The sequence below is a fragment of the Lontra canadensis genome, unplaced genomic scaffold (genome assembly GCF_010015895.1).
Source record: "Lontra canadensis isolate GAN:19392208 unplaced genomic scaffold, GSC_riverotter_1.0 scaffold1, whole genome shotgun sequence".
NCBI lineage: Eukaryota > Metazoa > Chordata > Mammalia > Carnivora > Mustelidae > Lontra > Lontra canadensis.
Genome location: NW_022630995.1, coordinates 132,035,819 through 132,056,322, shown reverse-complemented (window position 1 = coordinate 132,056,322; position 20,504 = coordinate 132,035,819). Strand labels below are relative to the sequence as shown.

At 38.7% G+C, this 20,504-nt stretch overlaps 2 protein-coding genes across 4 annotated transcripts in view; both read right to left on the bottom strand.

The window, feature by feature from the left end:
• Window positions 1-1,783: 1,783 nt before the first annotated feature.
• Window positions 1,784-15,163, bottom strand: MSMO1 (methylsterol monooxygenase 1). Its single transcript, XM_032863864.1, has 6 exons — window positions 15,066-15,163; window positions 9,336-9,621; window positions 5,333-5,481; window positions 4,139-4,265; window positions 2,804-2,958; window positions 1,784-2,097 (listed from the first exon to the last, which is right to left on the bottom strand). Exons 2-6 carry the CDS (start codon window positions 9,588-9,590, stop codon window positions 1,902-1,904), a joined length of 882 nt encoding a protein of 293 aa, XP_032719755.1. The 5' UTR covers window positions 9,591-9,621; window positions 15,066-15,163; the 3' UTR covers window positions 1,784-1,901.
• A 3,963-nt stretch (window positions 15,164-19,126) lies between these two features.
• KLHL2 (kelch like family member 2) overlaps window positions 19,127-20,504 on the bottom strand; it is a 105,426-nt gene continuing 104,048 nt past the window's right edge. For 2 of the 3 annotated variants that reach the window (XM_032863676.1, XM_032863685.1), the window contains one exon: window positions 19,129-20,249. In XM_032863676.1, coding sequence (XP_032719567.1) covers window positions 20,221-20,249 — 29 coding nt within the window. In that variant the 3' untranslated portion in view covers window positions 19,129-20,220. Of the gene's footprint in view, window positions 20,250-20,504 lie in introns of all 3 variants that reach the window. The other variant, XM_032863694.1, reaches the window with a different exon arrangement.

The following is a 20,504-nucleotide window of genomic DNA, read 5'->3' as shown; positions in this document are numbered from 1 at the left end:
CATGTAAATGGAGAAAATGGCATTTGCCTCAGAGACTTAAATGAGATCATGCATTAAAAGCTCACAAGAGTGGGCACCTGGGTGGTTCAGTCAGTCAAGCAACCTACTCTTGATTTCAGTTCAGGTCATGATCTCGGGATTCTGAGACTGAGCCTATGTCAAGCTCCACGCTCATTAGGGAGTCTGCTTCTCTCCTGATCCCTCCCCTTGCTAGCCCACACTCTCTCTCCCTAAAATAAATAAACTTTTTTTTTTTTTTTTAAAGCTCATAGCAGAATTCAGGGTATACAATAAGCGCTCAGTAAGTTAACTAGTGTGAAAAGAATGAATTAGGCATACCAAATTGTTTAGTACCATTTCCAACGATAGAGGTCACCCTCTCCCCAAGTACTGAGTCACCTTTACTAATGCATTCCATGAATATTGAAGAACAGAAGGTAAAGATTAAAGCTTCTATAGATTATCTTATAATTGAACCGCAAGATTTTAAGCATAGCCCCAAAATCAGTTTGAGAATGAAGGGCTAAACCCACACCCATGAGAGTAGGGGAAGGGACAGAAAGGGAAAATGGAAAGGGTCATATGGACTAGGTTCGAGTTAGAAAACATGGTCTAGCAGAATATTCTCAGTTTAACTTTCTGAATCCTTATTTGAATCTTCTTCACCATGTGTCTTCAAAAGAAAGAAAAGACATTTACCAGGAAACGACTCCATATTATAAATAAAAATTTGGTACTACCCTATACTAAGTTAGAATTACCAACTCTTTGAGTTAGAATCTAGATACCATTTAAAGCTTTAAAAAAGCTTTAAAAAGTTTCACTCTATTCTTCCCTCTGTACAGAAAGCATACATCTTCTAAAAGAGAAAAGAGCTGTCTTAATACTAGGTCAATGGAATTCCCCACTACCATAGCCTGATAAATACATGTCGAAACTGCCCAAAAAGTTCAGCAAATGAAGCACTTCTTAAAAAAGTAGAATTATTCCTTTTATTGCAAAACAGTAATATAATGATTTCTGTACTTTTCTTTATAAGAATAAAATAAAACAACTGATGTTCAAAATTGGAACCCAGATAATCAGACAAAAAAATCACATTTATTTCAATAGTTCAAAGTGCAAATACAGCAAGTCAGTTCACGTTTCAAGATACAGTTTTAAGTATAATGAAAACTTGATATACAAAAATGAAAGGGTAAATAGCAGAAATAAAGCTCAATTTTTTAAAAATTTCAAGTAACCCGAAAACCTTAAGACTAAAATATTCCACTTACAATTCAGAAATGCCTTAATTTATAGACACCAGTAGTACAGTGCAATCCCAAAGGACTTCTCAAAGAAAGAGAATCACCCCAAACCAGTCGGCTCAGGACAAGAGTGAAGTTCTCCGTGCTGGCTCTTCCTGCTTTGGCAGCCTCACTCACGCTGTCAATTGATAGGGTTCAACCCATGATACTTTGATGTTTAGGCAATTCCAAAAAATGTTTAAAGTTCAATACGAGGCCAACACCCTACTAAGACAGTTTCTGAAATGGCCACTATATATTTAGAAGATTTTAAAGACCAATTTCAACTTCAGGCCTATGATATTACTGGGGAAAGACACAGATTAATATTTCTTCCATTACTTAAACCTTTTTGTAAGGTTAGCAACATGGCCTTTACCACTCCCTCATGAAAAATCGTACTTAAATACATATTTATTTATTTCTACACATACAGAGCTTTTATGTAAAGTAGAAAAAGTTCCCACTAGGAAGATAATTAAAGGTTGTTAATGTTCTCTGTATCACTTAGCAGCCAAGACACATGTTTATTTCTGCTCTGCAGAAGCAATGTTAGCTACTTGCTTCAATTCAGGAAAAGTGTGTACCTTCAGGAAGGTATAGATGAGATACTTATTCAGTCTTTTTCTCAATCTTCTTCATCTTTTCATTGTAAGCAACAAATTGAGAGTCTGTTCCGAAAATTCTATCCCACCATGTAAACGTTGAAGCGTAGTTTCCGATGAAGTTCATATGGTGGAAATCATGATGCCGAGAACCAGCATAGAAAGGGATCAGATTTAAAGGGTTGAGAGGAATGTCATAACCACTGAAATAAAAATGATCAAGATTTTTAAGGAAATAAATACACTTCAAATAACTGACATTTTCATTGATAGTAACATACCTGTTAACTAATTCAAATAACATTCCACTTTACCTAAGTCACTTTGTTTCTGACAGGTTGACACAAGACAAAAACGCACAGAAAAATGGTACATATTCTAGAAACCATTTTCAGAAATTAAGATAAAAACCTTCAAAGATCTATGGAACTTAATTATTATACAACAGGGGATGAAATGAGGGGTTATAAAAATCTTTAGACACAGATTTTCAAGAATGATTTTTCTTTTCTGTTTTAGAGGAGTTTCCTCAACACAGGTTCTCATGCCCAGGACAGTATATGTCCTTTAGGCAAAGTTAAATGAGTGTCAAGCACTAAGAAGGTTAAACCCAAGAATCACTATGTAGCAACTCTTTTAGAGTATCCTCCTTTATTTCCAAAAACAAATCTAGAATCTGATAGCCACAACGGTAGAGCTCTGAAGCACCCACCCCCTCCCTTCCTCAGGAAGCTGAGAGGGCAGGAGGGAGGAGATAACAGTGGAAGGAAAGAATGAAGGAAGGAGATATTCTTTACAATTTAATCTGTCCTATTAGTCTGCTTAGAAATAAAGATGATCTTATGACCATGAAAACAATGGCATTTTTATATTTTGATACCTTATATCCGAATAGAAACCATAACCCACCTATGGACGTCAATAGTTTCTATCAAACGAATAGTCACCCATGCCCAAAGGAGAATGACGTGATCACATAAAAGCATGATTCCGATGAAAAATCCAGTTCCAAGAATCAGAGTTTCCAAGGGATGTGCATATTCAGCTTCCATTCCAAATGGAGCCTAAAATAAATATGTAAGAATTCCTTAATATATTGTGACTGTTAATTTTGTGTCAGCTTAGCTAGGCTATACAGTGCCCAACTGTTTGGTTGGTCAAACACCAGCCTGGACATTGCTATGAACGTATATTATAGATGTGACTAACATTTAAATTGTTAGCCTCTGAGTAAGGGGGATTATCCTCCATAATGCAAGTGGGCTTTATCCAAAGAGTTGAAGGCCTTAAAAGCAAAGACTGAGGTCTCACGAGGAAGAAAGAATTCTCACGACCACAATATGGAAACCCTGCTTGAATTTCCAGTCTGTGGTCTGTCCAATGCATTTCAGATCTGCCAATCCCCACAATCACATGAGCCAGTTCCTTAAAATAAATGTGTGTATCTCCTTTTGATTTGTCAGAGAACCACAAATACATATATTCTAATTTATGCATACAGTTTTATCAAATTAGATTGTTTCTATAAGTAATGGCAATATATCTAGCCATACATATATAAACAAGTAACAGTAATTCTCAATAAAAACACCTTTTTGTTCCTACCAAACATCAAAACATCGAGGGATGTCCTTAATAGCATCTTAGTAACTGACTCTGATGGTTTAAGATAAAGGTATTAAACAACTGACTTAAATTCCAATTTTGGTTTATGCTTCTGAATTTGTTTTGCCAAGAAAGGGATACTTGATTTGGCATTTGACGTAATCAGGGCCAATGTGGAATATATGACATAACCAGTCTGATAAAGGTACATCAAAGCAGTTCTGATAAAATAGGTTTTTGTGGGCATCAGAATGAGGTGGAAAGGTGTTCATTAAACAAGTCGGTAAAAGCTTTAGAAATTTAAAGATGACAAGTTCATTGTTTTGGGGTCCAATTTAAATAACCTTAACATCACTATGGTCTCTATTCATCTGCCACATACCAACCAGAACAGGAGAGTGGTCTGGCCCGAATGAGGGACTGAACTATTTCATGTTAACACTTTCCTTGAACATTTATAGAACTGGCCGTGTGTGTGTGTGTGTGTGTGTGTGTGTGTGTGAGATGTTCTTAACGTGTTCATGCCAAAGAGAAAGAAATAAAAACATCACTGACAATTTTTTTAAAACCTCAGAAGATTTTAAAAAAGCATTTTGCCTCCAATTGAAAAAAAATGTATTAAAAATAATTCTAACATACCTGAAACTCATGATGAATTTTATGAATATATTTATATATTCTTTTGTGGTGTAAGAGCCTATGCAGGAAATAGTGCCAGGTATCCTCAATCACCGCACAGCCAAAGCATTTTGCCAAAAGCAGGTACCTTTAGGATGAAAATACTGTAATGAGCATAAAATAACTTCTACTTAAGTGATCTAAGCTATTACTTGGGATCACTGTTTGAGGAATTACATGAACCAAATACCCACTAACCAGCTTGACCGACCTGGATACACAGATCAGCAAACTCCCATAACTGCTACGTACAAAGTGGCTCTATAATAGCACCTGAAGCAGACCACTATTCCAATTCTAGTTCATTTTTAAAAATTCACAGGCACCGGGGCATCTGGCTGGCTTAGGAGATAGAATATGCAACTCTTGACTTAAGGATCATGAAATTCAAGCTGAATGCTGGGTGTGGAGCTTACTTAAAAAACAAAAAACTGGAAAATAATTTCACATGTATAAAATCAAAGTTAAGAAACAAAATCTGAAACTTCTAGGAAAAGAGTAATATTGATGAGGGACTTGAACTGAGATTATCAATATAAAATCATCACTTCTTTCCACCAAAGAGAGGGTTGTAAGTGCGATGGGCAAAATATATTTATATACAAATAAACACATACACAAAAACTCTTTTATATAATATATATTACAATGAAAAAGTATATATCTATATAATTGGTATATCTCTATTCAGGTTATGTCAAGAGCAGACAGTTGAATACAAACATCATTTGAACACAACTACTAGTGCTCAGGTAATATATATTTGTTCCTATATGCACACAACTTTTATAAACCTCACAATTACTCTCTCTTTTCTTTTTATTCACTTCAGACTTAAAATGTAATATAGTTTTTCTTGGTATAAGTGGGTATATCTGTATAAAATCATATAAAGGATGCTAACAAAACTTATCTGACATAAGAAATCACTTTCCAAAAATATCTAAATAAATAACTTTCCAATAAAATATTACATTAAAACACAAAAAGACAGAAAAATGGGAATGTTTTAAGTTTCTACTATGGCTTACTTTTTCTATGTTTTAATTACTTCTAAAGTTTAGAACAAACAAATGAAGAAAGAAACATGAAGAATTATTTTAATTAGATGATAAAGCATGACTGAGTATCAAAATCAAATCTTTATATACATACCATCTTGGCATTCTTTCCCAATCATAAGGTATATTAAAATACTCTGTAAAATAATAAGTTCCACAGATCAAAGGAAGCTGGATAAAAAAGTGATTAAAGAGAAGTACTTTAAAACATTTCCACTGGTTTTCCCATGTTTCTGGTTTGTCCTATGGAGAAAAAAATCACAATATTTAGCATTAGCCTCAGCTATCAGTAGCTTGACTTTAAACTTAGAACGAATTTTTAATTGTTTTTGTAATGTTTCCAGATAACCTTAATTCTACATTATTTAATTAATCTTACGATGTGAATTCTGTATTACAGTGACTGTGTGACAGTAACTGAGACCTAGGAATCACAGCCTCCTCCCCTTCGAAATCCTTGACAATTGTGATCACTAGTTTAAATAGGTAAAAAAAACTGTTAATAGACAAACCCAGGTGTAATGATCTCAAATGAACCAAAGAAACACTACAGAGTAACTGTCCAGTCTTTGCGTCCCACATCATTCCCTTTTGTCACCCAGGAATCTCAGAGCACAAATGCATGATGCTCAGAGCACAGGTGGGTTCTCCCAAGTGTGCCAACAGTCCTGCAGGTGGCACTGAAGCCTTTATTACAAAGGGAAATCCATGCTGCCAGCCATTCAGCGGTGTTCTTTCCCAGAAATTAGCATATTTTTGTTCACATCTGATGACAGAATTATAAACTCTGAGCTGGAAGAACTTCGGAAATGGGTCCAGTGGTTCCCAAAGAATGGAGACCTGCTGCCCACAGATAAGTGTTCAGAGATGAAAGCCAGAATGAGAAAAGTAAGATCAATATAATAAATATTTCAAAAACCTCATCAGGATATCAACTGGCTTAGCAAGCCATATAAAAAAACTAAATTTATTCCATTTAAAGGGCTGCAGTTAGGGGTGCCTGAGTGGCTCAGTTGGTTAAGCATCTGCCTTGGGCTCAGGTCATGATCCTCCTGGGACTCGCTCCCTGCTCAGCAGGGAATCTGCTTCTCCCCCTCTTGTGCAAGTGCATACTCTCTCTCCCTCAAATAAATAAATAAATAAATTTTCAAATGGCCGCAGTTAGATAAGAAAAAGTACTTCTGGTTTTACAAAAAGATGGTGATAATAAATAATAGTTATTGCTTGTTTTCAATGTCCTTACTTAAACATTTAGACTTCTGCCAATGATACTTTTTTAACTAAACCATAATATCCTAAGTATGGAAACTACTGCTCATTAGCAGAAGCCCAAAGAGGTCAACTACCTAGTAGCCCAGGATCACACAGGCAGTGATTAGAACCAGGACTAACTAAAAGCTAGGTCTCTAGTTCTGGACTTAAAATTCTCCTTCTTGTTGTTGTTCTTAAAATTCTGAGTTCTCTTCCATAATAGGAAAAAAAAAAAAAAAAAAAAAAAAAAAAAAGGAAAAGCATCCAATTGATAACCAATCTAGAGAGCCAGTCTCCAATCTCAGGGCCTTTACCAACTAGTTAGCTGGCTCTGTAATGCCCACAATTCAGTTTCCTTAATAATAAAATGAAGGGATTAGACAAGATAATTTGTCATTGGCTATCTCTGAGATTATCCGACCTCACTACTCCAAACCTTCAGTCTGTGACTGAGGACAAAATATAAATCCAGCTTGGGCAATTTCTCCCTAAGGACCATGTTTAACAGACTTTTAATATCCTAGCTTGAATCTGATACTCATTTAGCTATAGCAATTAACACAAAAATTTATCAATTATGACTAAAAAATCACAGCGTGGACAAATTAGTTTAAAAAATAGTGAACAATGAAATACAAATACCTGGTGAATATCAGGGTTTACCATATTTTACTTTATATATAACTGCAAGTTAATATGAAGGAATACTACTAGGAAAACTGACTCCAGAAAGAATGGTTTCAGGTGCACCTGAGTGGCTCAGTTGGTTAAGCGGCTGCCTTCCGCTCAGGCCCTGATTTTAGGGTCCTGGGATCAAGTCCCGAATCAGGCTGCCTGCTTAGTAGTGGGCCTGCTTCTCCCTCTGCTTCTGCCCCCAGCCCCTATGTGCTCTCTCTCAAAATAAAAAAATAAAATCTTTTTTTTTCAAAAAGGAATAGTTTTAGTATATACCCCCTGGAAGAACATACCTAGAGAAGTAGTAAGACATCAGACTTTCTAAAGTGCATTAACTGTCTGGTAGTCTATTCCATTTGAAAGCTGCTATGCTCATCACCACCAACAACCTCTTCCTGTACCCTCAGTGCTTCAGGGGATCTTCCTTTGAAATAAACTTGTAATTAATTTTACTAATTTTGTTGCTTGTCTTTAAACCTTACCCGTTTTGTGAAAACCTATACTGCTTTACTATCACAATTCATTTTTGTACTAAGAAGATCCAAAGCAGGGATTTTTAATGGTTGTGAAACTGAAAGAAGGACAAGGCAATGTTAAGCCACACTACCCAGCCTTTCAATTTGTTTATAAATAACTACCTGTAACCAACTAGACAACTACTTGTATTGTCTTTTGCGACAGTTTATTTTAAAGTCATGCATAAAACCTTAACTGAAAAAGGCCTTTCTGGAAAAGTTCCCACCTCTGACTAGTGAGTCAAGGGCAGAGGGGAGGAGGAGGACAACAAGGATGCTCTGACCTGGCCAGACACACCATGTATCAGCCCTATAAAGAACTACGTGGTGACACACAGTCTCCAGAATCACCCCAAACATGCATGAGAGCTTACACATCCAAACTGAATTCTGCCTTTCAAAGCAGGCCCTGTTATAAAAAGCTTTTGGAACGTCTGTCCTTAATTTACAGGATACCCCTCTTTGGGCATGTCCCTTTTTATTTCCTCCCCCTTTTCCTTTGGCTTAGAGTCTACTGGCCTGACCCCATGGACTACCCCCAGAAAGGATCAGCATCAGCACTTGAGTGAGCACTTACAGTGAGACTCACTGGGAGAGGCAACGGGGCTAGGAGACTGATGGGGGAAAATGTGCACGATGACTGCCACCTGGTGTGTACTTGGTGAGTACAAATCATTCTCCACAGGTCAATGCTCTCAAGATGTCCACTTTCTACCAAGACCACGTGCCCCTGAGTTTTAGTTTGGCATGACTTTTTAGAAAGTAAACAGCAAGTATTAGACACTACCACGGGTCTGCCAAGTGCTGATAACTCATCTCTGATAAGCGAGTTTGGACTCTGTTCCGGACACCCGGACAAGCTCTAGTCTTCAGAGAGCTAGAGCTCACTATTTCCTCCGTGACTACAATGGAGAAGAGGCACTGTGTCTATCTCAACATTTTGTCATGCATGGTGGGAATCTCAAGGAATTTAGTGCACTAAAGCAAATATTTAGACTCTAGGAGCATGATGACATGAATCCTGCAGAACCACCATTATATTTAAGGAAAAAACAAAACTTTTAATAGCCCTGATCAAGATCTTATGATATTAAACATACACTAATGGCTGAGACATTAGGAATTGGAGAGAATTGCAAAGTATCTACACATGCCCATAATGTCTCTTTCCAGCTAGTTTAAAGATCATAGATCCAAATTAGATAAATGTCACATATACTAAAAGCACAATTTAAAAAATTATTCTTGAAACATTATCAATAATAATCTAGCGCTGTCCAATGTGGCAGGAACTAGAAATATGTGGCTAGTAAACACTTTAAATATGGCTAAACTTTGATGGGCTAAAATTAACATAAGACACCCAATTCCAAAGACTTTTTTTGTGAGAATATGAACATAAAATAACCTACTAAGTACTTTTAAATTCTGATTACTTGTTGAAATGTTTCAATTTATTGTATTAAATAAAATATTAAAATTAATTTCCCTATTTCTCTACACCTTATGTATTCTATCAGAAAATGTAAAATTACATATGTTCCTTCTATTTCTATTAGACAACCTTGATCTAGGATCTCTCAAAACAAAGTTACATTTACTTTTAAAATATTCGACAAGAATGATAACATTTTATTGCAAGTACATCACACTCACCTTTTGAATTTTGTACTTTTTCATGTAAGGTATAAATTGAAACAAAAATCCAGGTAAACAGAACAAGAAATAAAGGACCTCATGAACTATCAAGGATCCCCATGTTGCAATCTGGAACTTTGTATAATTATCCAACATATAGTTCCATGCATTTTTAAATGGTTCTTGTAGAGGGTTCTCAGGTAAAAGTGAATCTACATACTCCACAGCCAAGGATGCTGAACTAAAGATGCTGACACTTTCATTTGTTGCCATTTTTCAAATCTCTGCAGAAAGCCTTAGAATTCTATAAAGGCAAATAAAAAATAAATAAATAAATAAGCAAGCAAGCAAACCAAGTAAGCCAAACAATGAAATTCCCAGAAAATAATTTTTAAAATTCATCTTCTGATAATTTTAAAAACAACAAAGGTATAATGGATATCATCACCATGACCATTTGCAGACACTGATTTATGAGACTCTTCTTAATCTTAGGAAACAAACCGAGGTTTGCTGGAGGGGAGAGGGTAAGGGAATGGGGTAACTGGGTGATAGATATTGGGGACAGTATGTGTTGCAATGAACACTGGGTATTATATAAAACTGATGAATCACAGACCTGTATCTCTGAAATAAACAATACATTATATGTTAAGTTAGTTTAATTTAAATAAAAAAATAAATAAATAAGCCAGCCAGCCACGTGTTGGGGCACCTGGGTGGCTCAGCCAGTTAGGCATCCAACTCTTAGTTTCCGCTCAGGTCATGATCTCAGGGTCATGAGATCTAGCCTGCCCTCTGCCCCACAGGGCAGAATCCACTTGAGATTCTTTCCCCCTCCCTGCCCCTCCCTTCATGCTACCACCCCTCCTCACCTGCATGCGTGCGTGGGCGCTCTCTCTCTCTCAAATAAATAAATAAATAAAATATTTTAAAAATAAAAATTAAAAGCCACATGTTAACTTTCAAGAGCAAGATCTAAAAGAACAACAGTAGAGAAAGAACTTCAAACTATCTTTAAAGAGACTTTTCAATGTGGTCTCCATGGAAAAACTTGTACCTTCAATCTGCAATGATGGAGTTCAAGTGTCACTTAAAACCAAAAAAACAAAAAGCACACCAAAAAACCCAAAAAACCTATTAAGAAAAAGTGTGCCAAATAAGACTACATAAAAATTAAATATGCTTGTTATAAAAAGACAATTATAAATAAAGTCTAAGATCAAATGGCAAACCAGAAAAAATATTTCCAAAACTTATGATAAACGGCTGCAAAGTGTGCTTTAGGAAAAGACTAAAAACCCAATAGAAAAATGACAAAGGCCATTCCCAAGGGGTTCACGGAAAAGTAAATACAAATGTTCACTAAACAAATAAGCAGCTCAGATTGAATACACCCTAAAACAAAAAAGTCTTTAAAAGTTTCAGTGTTCAGGAGACAGTACTGGTAAGGGTAACAATTTGGGGAAACAGGCACCATTATACATTGTTGATGGAGAGATCAGTAGGCCTTTGAAGAAAAATTCACAGTTCTTGTCACAATTCCAAAATATACCTTTTGACCCAGCAATTTTCTCACTCACAAAGAAGCATTGCTTACAGCAGCAAAAACAAAGAAAAAAGGAAAACTACAGAAATAAGTCCATTAATAAGAAAGGAGTTAAATAAACCCTAAGTCCTTCCAGAGACAATTATGCAGCCATTTCAAAGAACAGGAAAATCTTTATGTTCTACATAGAAAGATGTCCCAAGATACTATGTTAAGTGAAACAGCAAGTTGCGGAATAATGCACATAACAAAAGCTCCCCCACCTAGGGTTTGTGAAAAGGTTCTATACTGTGCACGTTCATGCTTATGGACAGATGGACGGATGGACACACATACCCACACACAGGAAATGTATGGAAGGATATCTGAGGAACAATGGGAACAATTGAGAGTGATGACTTAAAGGAAAAGAGATCAAGAAGTAACAGATACATGCATTTGCATTATGTGCACACTCAGTGGGTGGGGGGTTCCATTATGGAGGAGAGGACAAAAATTTTGCTTTCCATTTTATACCTTCTTACAATTATACTTACATACTCCATAGTCAAGGATGCTGAACTAAAGATGCTGATACTTTCAAGTTTACAAGTATGTCACTTTCCTAAAAATGTTCACTGTTGTTCCCAATTTATGAATTATGATAGACTAAAACCAAAAATATTTTATTTTTTAAAAAGATTTTATTTATTTATTAGAGAGAGAGAGAAAGAAAGAGCAAGCAGGGGCAGAGGGAGAAGCAGAACCCTGACGAGAAGGAAGCCCAGTGGGGGACTAGATCCCAGAACCCTGGGATCATGACCTCAGCTAAAGGCAGATGCTTATTGTTCCCATACTGACCTTGGACCCCTTCCTCATGGAGGATACTGGGAAGATTAGCCAGCTTCCTCAGGTCTCAGAATTCACTTAGAATTTTGTCCTACTCACTCTCAAATGACTTGTACTATGGAGGCTACAGATACATCCTGGGCCATCCCAACCTCAACATTTCTCTTTTCTCACTCACCCTCTCTGAGAGTGACTAGTCTTATGTTCTTATTTTACCTGGGAACTTGTCCGTCACTTATCCTTTCTCATCTTTCATTTCTCCCCTCTTCACTAAGTCCATCCTCTCAAGTTTAAAAACATACTCAAGTCTTCATTTCTAGTGAAAAGTTTTCCTAACCTGTATTCCCTCTTCCCCAAGCCACTGTCCCTCTTCCTTTTCTTCGAACCAACTTCTTTCTCTAGGGAGAAATCAACAAAAAGCCTTCCCCCTGCTTTGCTCTTACCCACACAACCCCCTCAACTACTTGCAATATAGTTCCCGCTCACACCAAGATATCTTCAGTCTTCTAACTTGCAAGGTAAAAGTCATTCCAATTCTCATTTTCATGAGGTTGTTGCCAAATGTGGCAATGAACCAACAACACTTACTTGCTGTGTGTCCTTGAGCAAGATACATAACCTCTCTGAGCCTCGGTTTTATCATCTGCAAAATGTACACAGTAACAATAGTAACTAGATCGTGGGGATCTTTTCATAGTGTATATATATATTAAATCACCACAATGTACATTTAAATATCTTACAATTTTACCTGTCAATTACACCTTCATGAAGCTGAAAAAAGAAAAACAATAGTTCTAATGGGTCCAAGACCCAACACACGTGAAGTCCTTAACATAGGACCCAACACATAGTAGCTACAAGAAGCTAACAATTTTGAGCACTTCTTACATGCTAGGAACTGTGTTTTGTTTTGTTTTTTAAGATTTTATTTATTTATTCGACAGAGATCAGAAGTAGTCAGAGAGGCAGGCAGCGAGAGAAGGGGAAGCAGGCTCCCCGCAGAGCAGAGAACCTGATGCGGGGCTTGATCCCAGGACCCTGAGATCATGACCTGAGCCGAAAGCAGAGGCTTAACCCACTGAGCCACCCAGGTGCCCCCAGGAACTGTGTTTTAGGAGTTCTGTATGCTCTCTCAATATATTAAAGACTTTAATCCCTTTAATCCCGACCAACCTACCTTCATGAAGTAGGTAATTTTATTATCTCTTCTATAATTGAAAAACTCAGGTTTAGAAAGAATAAACAACTTTTCTAAACCAAGTTACAAAAATACTAACTGGGGGAGCCTATGCACTCATCCCTTATGCTCTACTGTAATCAGAAATAACAAAGCACACAAGAAATATTATAGTAAGAAGGGAGTACTTCCTACAGCTTTCCCAAAGCTCCTTAAAGATTATTCTATACATAATGTCTTCATTTTCACATTTCCCATTGACTCTCCAGCTATTACAATCTTCTTTCCATTCTCTTCACTGCACTGAATTTACTCTTATTAATACAATCACTAAGGATCTCCTAGCTGCCAAATCCAACAAACATTCTTTGCAGTTTATTTTATTTGACCAATCTGAAGATCTGATACTTCTCTCAAAATACTCTCCTTCCTTGGTTCTTGGAATTCACATGTATTCACTCTGATTTAATTTATGCTACTATGTGCAGCTACTATGCTAGCTGCTGTCCACACCCCTGATATCAAAACATAAACTCTAATGAGGAATACAAAGCAAAAACCAGACTATCATAAAATTAAGTGATAAGGACAATAACGGGTTGGAAATACAGAGTGCTAGAACACAGAGGACCAGGAAAGAGTTCTTAAAACAAGAGACCTGGAGCATAAGGGGGAGGTGACCTGATTAAAACAAAGTAAAGTAGGGTGGGGTGGGAGGTACAGGGAATGTTTTGAGGAGAGGGCACATCAGATCCAAATACTCAACCAGGAGATGAGAAAGAAGACAGCACTTTCTGATTTAGTATGTTTATGCTACCGCTTTTTGAGAAAGAAGACTTGGGAATGGAGGTTAGTTTCCCCAAAATGTTTTCCTTACCCCTTTCCACCTATTTCAGAGTACCTAGAGTGATGGCAACTATTTCCTGTTTTAAATATACACTGACATGCACAACCTTTCTATCCCTAGCCCTCTCTCCTAAACTCCAGGTTCTGATTATCTAAAACTCTACTGGCCATCTCCAAAGAGACCGTTCAGAAGCCCATCAAACTCAACGTGTCCAAAAGTTCAACAACTGCTCCCTGCATCCCTGCCCAAATACTCTACCTTCTTTAACCTCTAATTTGGTGAATTGCACCATCACCTATTTAGTCATTACCGAAAGAATGTTCTAAGTCTCTCCTGTCTCTGCTGCCTAAGACAAGCCTTCAAAATCGCTCCCAATTTAGAGATACTTGGTTTAATTAACATTCAGGAGTTCACTCTCCCAACACGAGAAAGTAAAGTGGATACACTTTGCCAAATGAACAAAAGCAAAAACTAGGAATTAAAGAGGAGAGGGGAGGGGGAAATAGTGAATTTTCTTTTCCTTTTCTCATCCTGTGCAACTTGATGGAAAACCTACTCTATCCTCAGAAAAAGTTAGTTCTCCGTGGATTCTCTGAGGAAACCCTGAAGTTTAGCTGTCTGAGGGCGGTCTGCCTGTGTCTGTCCTTTGGCCCTTTACCTTCGCTGAGCCCGGACTGCAAAATTCCCTCATTTGCTGGAGTTGCCCAATCTCGAAGTTTGCCCTCCCGAAACGATACAATGCCAGGATATTATCTACACAGGTGAGTTAACCCCCTACTTCGTACAAAATGCCTCCCTTAAAGACAAAGACCAAGGCCCTCAGCGAAGCAAATCAGGTCCTGCCAGGCCTTTCCCCACCCATCATCTATCTATCTCCCACCTCAACATATTCTTATATTTCACGTGTAATGGACACAGCATTCCCTAGCCGGTGACGCCACCCTATCCAACAACTATTCATCCTTCAGTAACCTCCGTCTCAGACGCCTTCCCAACCACTCCACCCCTCCACTGCACGAACACAACAGAGCTTATCCCCCGCTAGTGCTTCCGTGTTTGTAAAACTTTATCACTCTTTCACCCCACACTGTTAACTATCTCCTAATATTTCCCGTCTTCGAGGACTATAAAGCTCTTAAAAGGCAAGAAACAGGGCCCAACCCCGATTCCATCATTTAAGATTTCGCACCGCTATCATCCGCTCTCTCTGGTCGCCGTCCTCATATCCGGCACTGACGCCCCGAGCACCCACGCACGCCGGACCCCGCTCCCACCACGGAGCAGCTGGCCAGAGACAGCCTCTCCCTCCTTCCGACCTACCAGCCTCTCTTCCAGCCCCCTCACCTGGACGACCGCGCGGAAACTGCCGGACACGGCCACCCTGACTCCACCAGGTGCTGCAGCCTCGGAACCTGCCTCTCCGCGCCCGGGGTGGAGCCAAGAGGGCGAGGCCGGCTTCTTTTGCCGTTATTGGCTTGTGAGGGCTCCCAACCCGCCTTCTCAGCACTGTGATTGGTCCTCGGTATTGCAGGCATCGTCTGACTCGCGTGAACGAACCCCTGGCGATCCCAGCCATTGGCTCCGCGGATGGAGTGAGGATAGTGAGACCGAGACGTCTAGCCAGTAGCCAGCGCCGCAGCGCGCCTGGAGGCGGGGAAGCGCGAGGACGCGTGACGGCGTGAGGGGGTGGAAACGGACGGCGGCTACGTGGGGGCAGCCGCAGGGAGTTGCCTTGGCAACCGGGGTTCCTCCGTGGTTCCCGCTACGCCAGTGCTGTCGGGGTAAGAGGGTACCAGCCCGTCCTCCCCGTGACTTTGAGATGTGATTTGTGTAGCAGTCGCTTCGCCAGAACCTGGAAAGAGAATAGGATATATGCGGTTTTGACTGTTCTGTGTTTACAGATAGCTCCGCCTTTCTCTGGCGTACCTTGGATTTAGATCATTCTCCTTCCTTGTTTCCCCAGCCCCAGTACCCTTTAATAAACCCATATATATGGAAGATGGAGAATTTCCCATGCAGTATATTTCCTGCGATCATCGAGAGAGTTAGTTATCATTACCCCATTTTGCAGGTGAGAACATCGGAAGCTAGTAAAAGTTTAGAAAATGATTTGACCTAACAGATGGCAGATGGCTGCTCCCCTGAGGGCCTTAACCTGGCCAGTAGTGCGTGGGCTGCCAGAACGCCCAGACGTTGTAACCCCCAGGGGAACCGGGAGCTCCAGAATACCGGGGGCGGGGGCGGGGCACAGAGGATTTGACACACTTGCAACTAGTCTACTGCCCTGACCTCATCTCAGCCGTCTCTCAACACTAAAATACTAATGTATAGGGAATAAGGGTAGCCTGTACAGACGGTGTAAGAAGATACGAATTTCAGCCTAAGAGTGTGTCCTAAAAGTTCGCACAAAGGCACCATTTGGTCTAGTTGAAGGTACTGCTATTCAGTGTTTCAGGAAAACAGGATGCTGTTGTTTCTCTCAGGGATATCCTCAAACTGGTTTTTCTGCCTGAAACCATCAGCCATCTCCTCCCCTACCCATCAGCTATCAGTTCAGGTATAATCTGCCTGAGGAAGTTCCCTCTTGAGGGATGCCTCTCCTTAGCTTCAGTGACCTCTACCCTCCCATCTAACTGTCCCATGTCTGACAAAGACATCTCTGTAAAGTATCATTACAGTGGGGTCAAATCAAATTAAATGGGATCTGCCCTTTGGGTGGTCAGAGCCCTATCTTTAGGAGGCCGGTGGAAGAAGGGGAGTGGTGTCCTGGAGTGGATGTTGTGGTGCACCACTCAGGTCCTCTTCTTCAGGACTGAAGCAGGGGCTCAGTTACTGAGTGTTGGCAGAGAGAGCCACCTCTCCCCACTAGCACACCCCCTTTCCAAGGGGCAGCGGGAGTCCACGGCTGGTCTGGTCAGTCTGGTCGATGCAGGAGTACAGTGGCCCAGCCCCTCACCAGCTCCAGAGCTCCCCCTCTTACTGGCTGGGGTTGCGGGTGTGACTGCATCTGCAGTCCGCTCTTCATTTGCTCAAACCTGCTGCGCTTTCCCCAGTACTGTTAAAAAATATGCACCACGGGTCAGGTTTACCAGGTTTTGTCCATTAGCAGTGTGCTAACTTCTGTGCTAAGTTTTATCTAGTACCTCTGTAAAAGAGTTTGTTATGATGGTAAATAGTATGTATGTAAGGCCACGTGCATAGTACCTGGAATACAGGAAGTGCTCAGAAAATGTTGGTTATCATTTCAGACTTGGAGGCCTACACAGTAGATGTATTTTCTGAATTAGAGCAGGTATATGTATTGGAGGGGTCAAATTACTATTTTAAATCTTGGACATTTAGAACTGAAAGGAAATACAGATAGGGCAGCTCAACTCACTTATTTCCCTACAATAAAGAAATGGGAGGTTCAGAGAATGTTAACAAAAATGGTAATTTATTGAGGGTCCTCTGTATTCCAGGCATATTCACATACATCATTTCTTACAAATTCTACAATAAACTTGTGCCACAGACACTACACTGCCATTTTAGAGCAGAAAGATAAGAGGCAGAGGTTAAATAACATATTTAAAGTTACAGCTAGCAGCTAATAGAGGGGGGATGCAAATGCAGAGCCTTCTTGTTCTTATGCCCTTGGATTTTCCAGTACACACACTGCTTTTTTCTTTGGAGTCATGAAGCCAGGCTGGAACCTCAGAGTCTTGATTCAAAGTGTGATTCCACTCTCGCATGTGAACTCCTCTCCAAAATGAGACACCGGCTGCCATACAAGTCAGTAGGAGGCAATTTGCTCAATACCAAGCGGAAACAAGAGGCAGGCTTGTTTAGCACATCACTGTGTAATATTATACTGTCCTTGTATCTATTAAAGGAGAAATTTCACAACCCATCAGCAGCTGAGATTATAAATACTCAGGTCTTCATGCTATAAGGGAGGATAACAAAAACTAGGAATCATATGCCTGAGTGCACAAGGGAAAGGAAGGGAAGTCAAAGTCTCCTAGCAGTATATGTATCACCCACCTTAACCATAGCCACCAGTGCTTTTGGCCAACAAGGCACATATCCAAGCAAAGCAGGAAGCAGAGTTGCTTCACAATGCAGGTACCCAAATCTAGCCTTGAACTCCACTTGAACCTGGTGCTGTTTTCTTGACAGGATTTCTGAAACGCCTCTCTTCCTTAACTTATGGTCTTTCTTGTACAATAATAGAATAAGCCAAGAATGCTTTTATATGCCCCCCCTTTTTTAAAGGGGGCATTCCAAACTGGAAAGACAGAGGGGTGTGGGGGAGAGCAGGGTATATCCAAAGCCTCTGAAGACAGAGTTACGAATCTACCTACTGACAAACCTTGGCAAACTACTTTACAGTCTAGCTATTAAAGCTTCAAAGGAAGTAAAAACAAAGAGATACTTGACATGCTAATATTTAAGACTTTGCTACCTTAATAGATTGCATTTCAAGAAAAGCTTAATTTATTTTTTAGATAAATCTTTAATTGATAATTCACAGATGTTTCATGGAATATTAGTGTTTGGAAGTGACTAGGAAGATAATGACACACATTTTCCTTGATGCCGCTGGAAACAGCTAATCGTGCCAAATTCATTAGATCTTCAGCATGTTTGTTGACATTGGATGTGCTTGGAGCCACACTAATGCAGAAATTCATTCTTTCATAAGGTAAGCAGAGGCTCTTTCTTTTTCTGATTAAATTCCTTATGTTTCCATTTATAATTAAAAGTTCAAGTAAGTATTAAATATGGTTCTATGTTTAAATTTCAGTACTCTGTATTAAACTAAATGGAAATTTTATCATAGGTCTAATTCTTGCTCTTGATTATCGATTGTTCTGGCTCAACTTTTGTTCATGCTAACCTTTTAAATTCTCTTCTGAGGCATAGCCACCACATCCCATCACACTCTTCTCATTCTCCTCCCCTCCCCTCTGCACCCTCTCAGGGGTCCACAACCTAAGCTGTCCATCCCAATGGACAAGCTCTCAATTCCTTCAATTCCTTTGATTTGTATCAAAACCACAATTTATGTCTCAGTTGCTCTAGAGTGGGTATTTTTTCTTTGACTTACTTTTTGGTCCTTTGCTATTTGTTTCACTGTCATCTATCTTGTGCTCATAGTAGGGACATAGGAATATAAAAACTTGAAATTTCACCAATACTTGCGAGACTTTGCCCTGATGGCTGAGATAACTTTTTCTTGGATTACAATTTTCAGTGACTTCACTTACTGATAACAGACTTGCCTTTTACGTTCTTTTGGCAACAAGTTAAAAATGCTGATTTGTGAAGTTAGAAAACGCAAATTTAAAAAAAAAAAAAAACCAAAACAGAAAACTTTCTTAATATGAAACTAAATAGATAAAAATCAAGGACAATGTGAAACAAATAATATACAAACTTTTATTCAAAGATATTCAAGAAAGACATGTTTTGGTCATTTTAAAGTGAGATTAGTTGAAGATCTCAGAAAAACTGTACTTGATCAACACACATGGCTACTCACAGAAAGTTCTCTCTTCTGTTAATAGCAGCTAAATTTATACACACAGAAAAAATTCTTAAGACCATGCAAATTCAGTTGAATTCCATACATTCATTATATTCATCAAAAACCTGCAGTAATGTTCATGCCAAAGTGTTACTTTAAGAAAAAAATTAAAAATACACACCAAAACATGACCAAGATTAAACTAAAGGAAATAATAAATAAGCATAATTTATATTTTATTTAAAAAAGTTTGGCATCACACATATTCAAGTGTGTTACACCATGTTCATTCCTCAGAAGTGGCATTTTAAAGTGTTAAGCATTGTTAAATATCAAAAAATACAACTCTGTTTTACAATGTAGTACTGGCATAATTCAAAGTACTGTGCCAATTATAAATAGTATAATCAAGTTTCAAACATCTTTTCAAACATATTTAAAGGAAAGCATATAGACACATTTATATGCACACAATTTATTATACTCAAGTAATCAAAGATATTTTATAAAAGCAAACAGTTTTATCCCTCAGCTAGTTTGTATACTTACACAGATTTTAATACCTTTTCAAAGATTTTCAGTTCCTGTGTATACAGATTTTCAAGAGAAGGAATAAAGATGAAATTTAATTTTACAAGAACACACATTACTTTATCATCCTTCACAAAATAATCCATAGTCATTCGAGGTTGGTAAGAACTAGTCTGTAAGAAAGCAACTGTTGTCTAAAGACCACAGAATAAGTACTGTAGTCCTGGTTTCTTATTAAAATTCAGTCAGCTGCTGCTCACTGCAGAAAAACCCTATGCAGTACTTCTACCAAAAATAATCTTCAGTATCTGAGGCCTATTAAGGCAGCCGATCTGATCTTCTGCTGAGACTTAAAGAGCAGCCACAAGTGGAGAAGTGCTAGACTCTGAGTCGCTTCAGAAATACGTGGTGAAGCCTGTTTTTCATGTGTAAATACGCCAAAAATGTCCTTCTGGCTCATAATGGTTTATCAATAACTGTGACCCCTGAGCAAAGACAGAAAGAGAACAGAAGTCACAGGCAGCATTCCGTACCTCTGAGAAAAGAGTGAATTCTTTATTATTGAAACAACAGGGACTGAATGAATCAGTGTGTTTCAAGATCTCTTTCCTCAACTTGAATACTACTATCATTTAATCTAAATGACAGTAAGATCTCTACTTAGTTATGGACCAGAACTACATCAGACTACTTAATCCAGAACTACTTTTTTGCTCTTTATGGTTATAATTAAGAGAAAA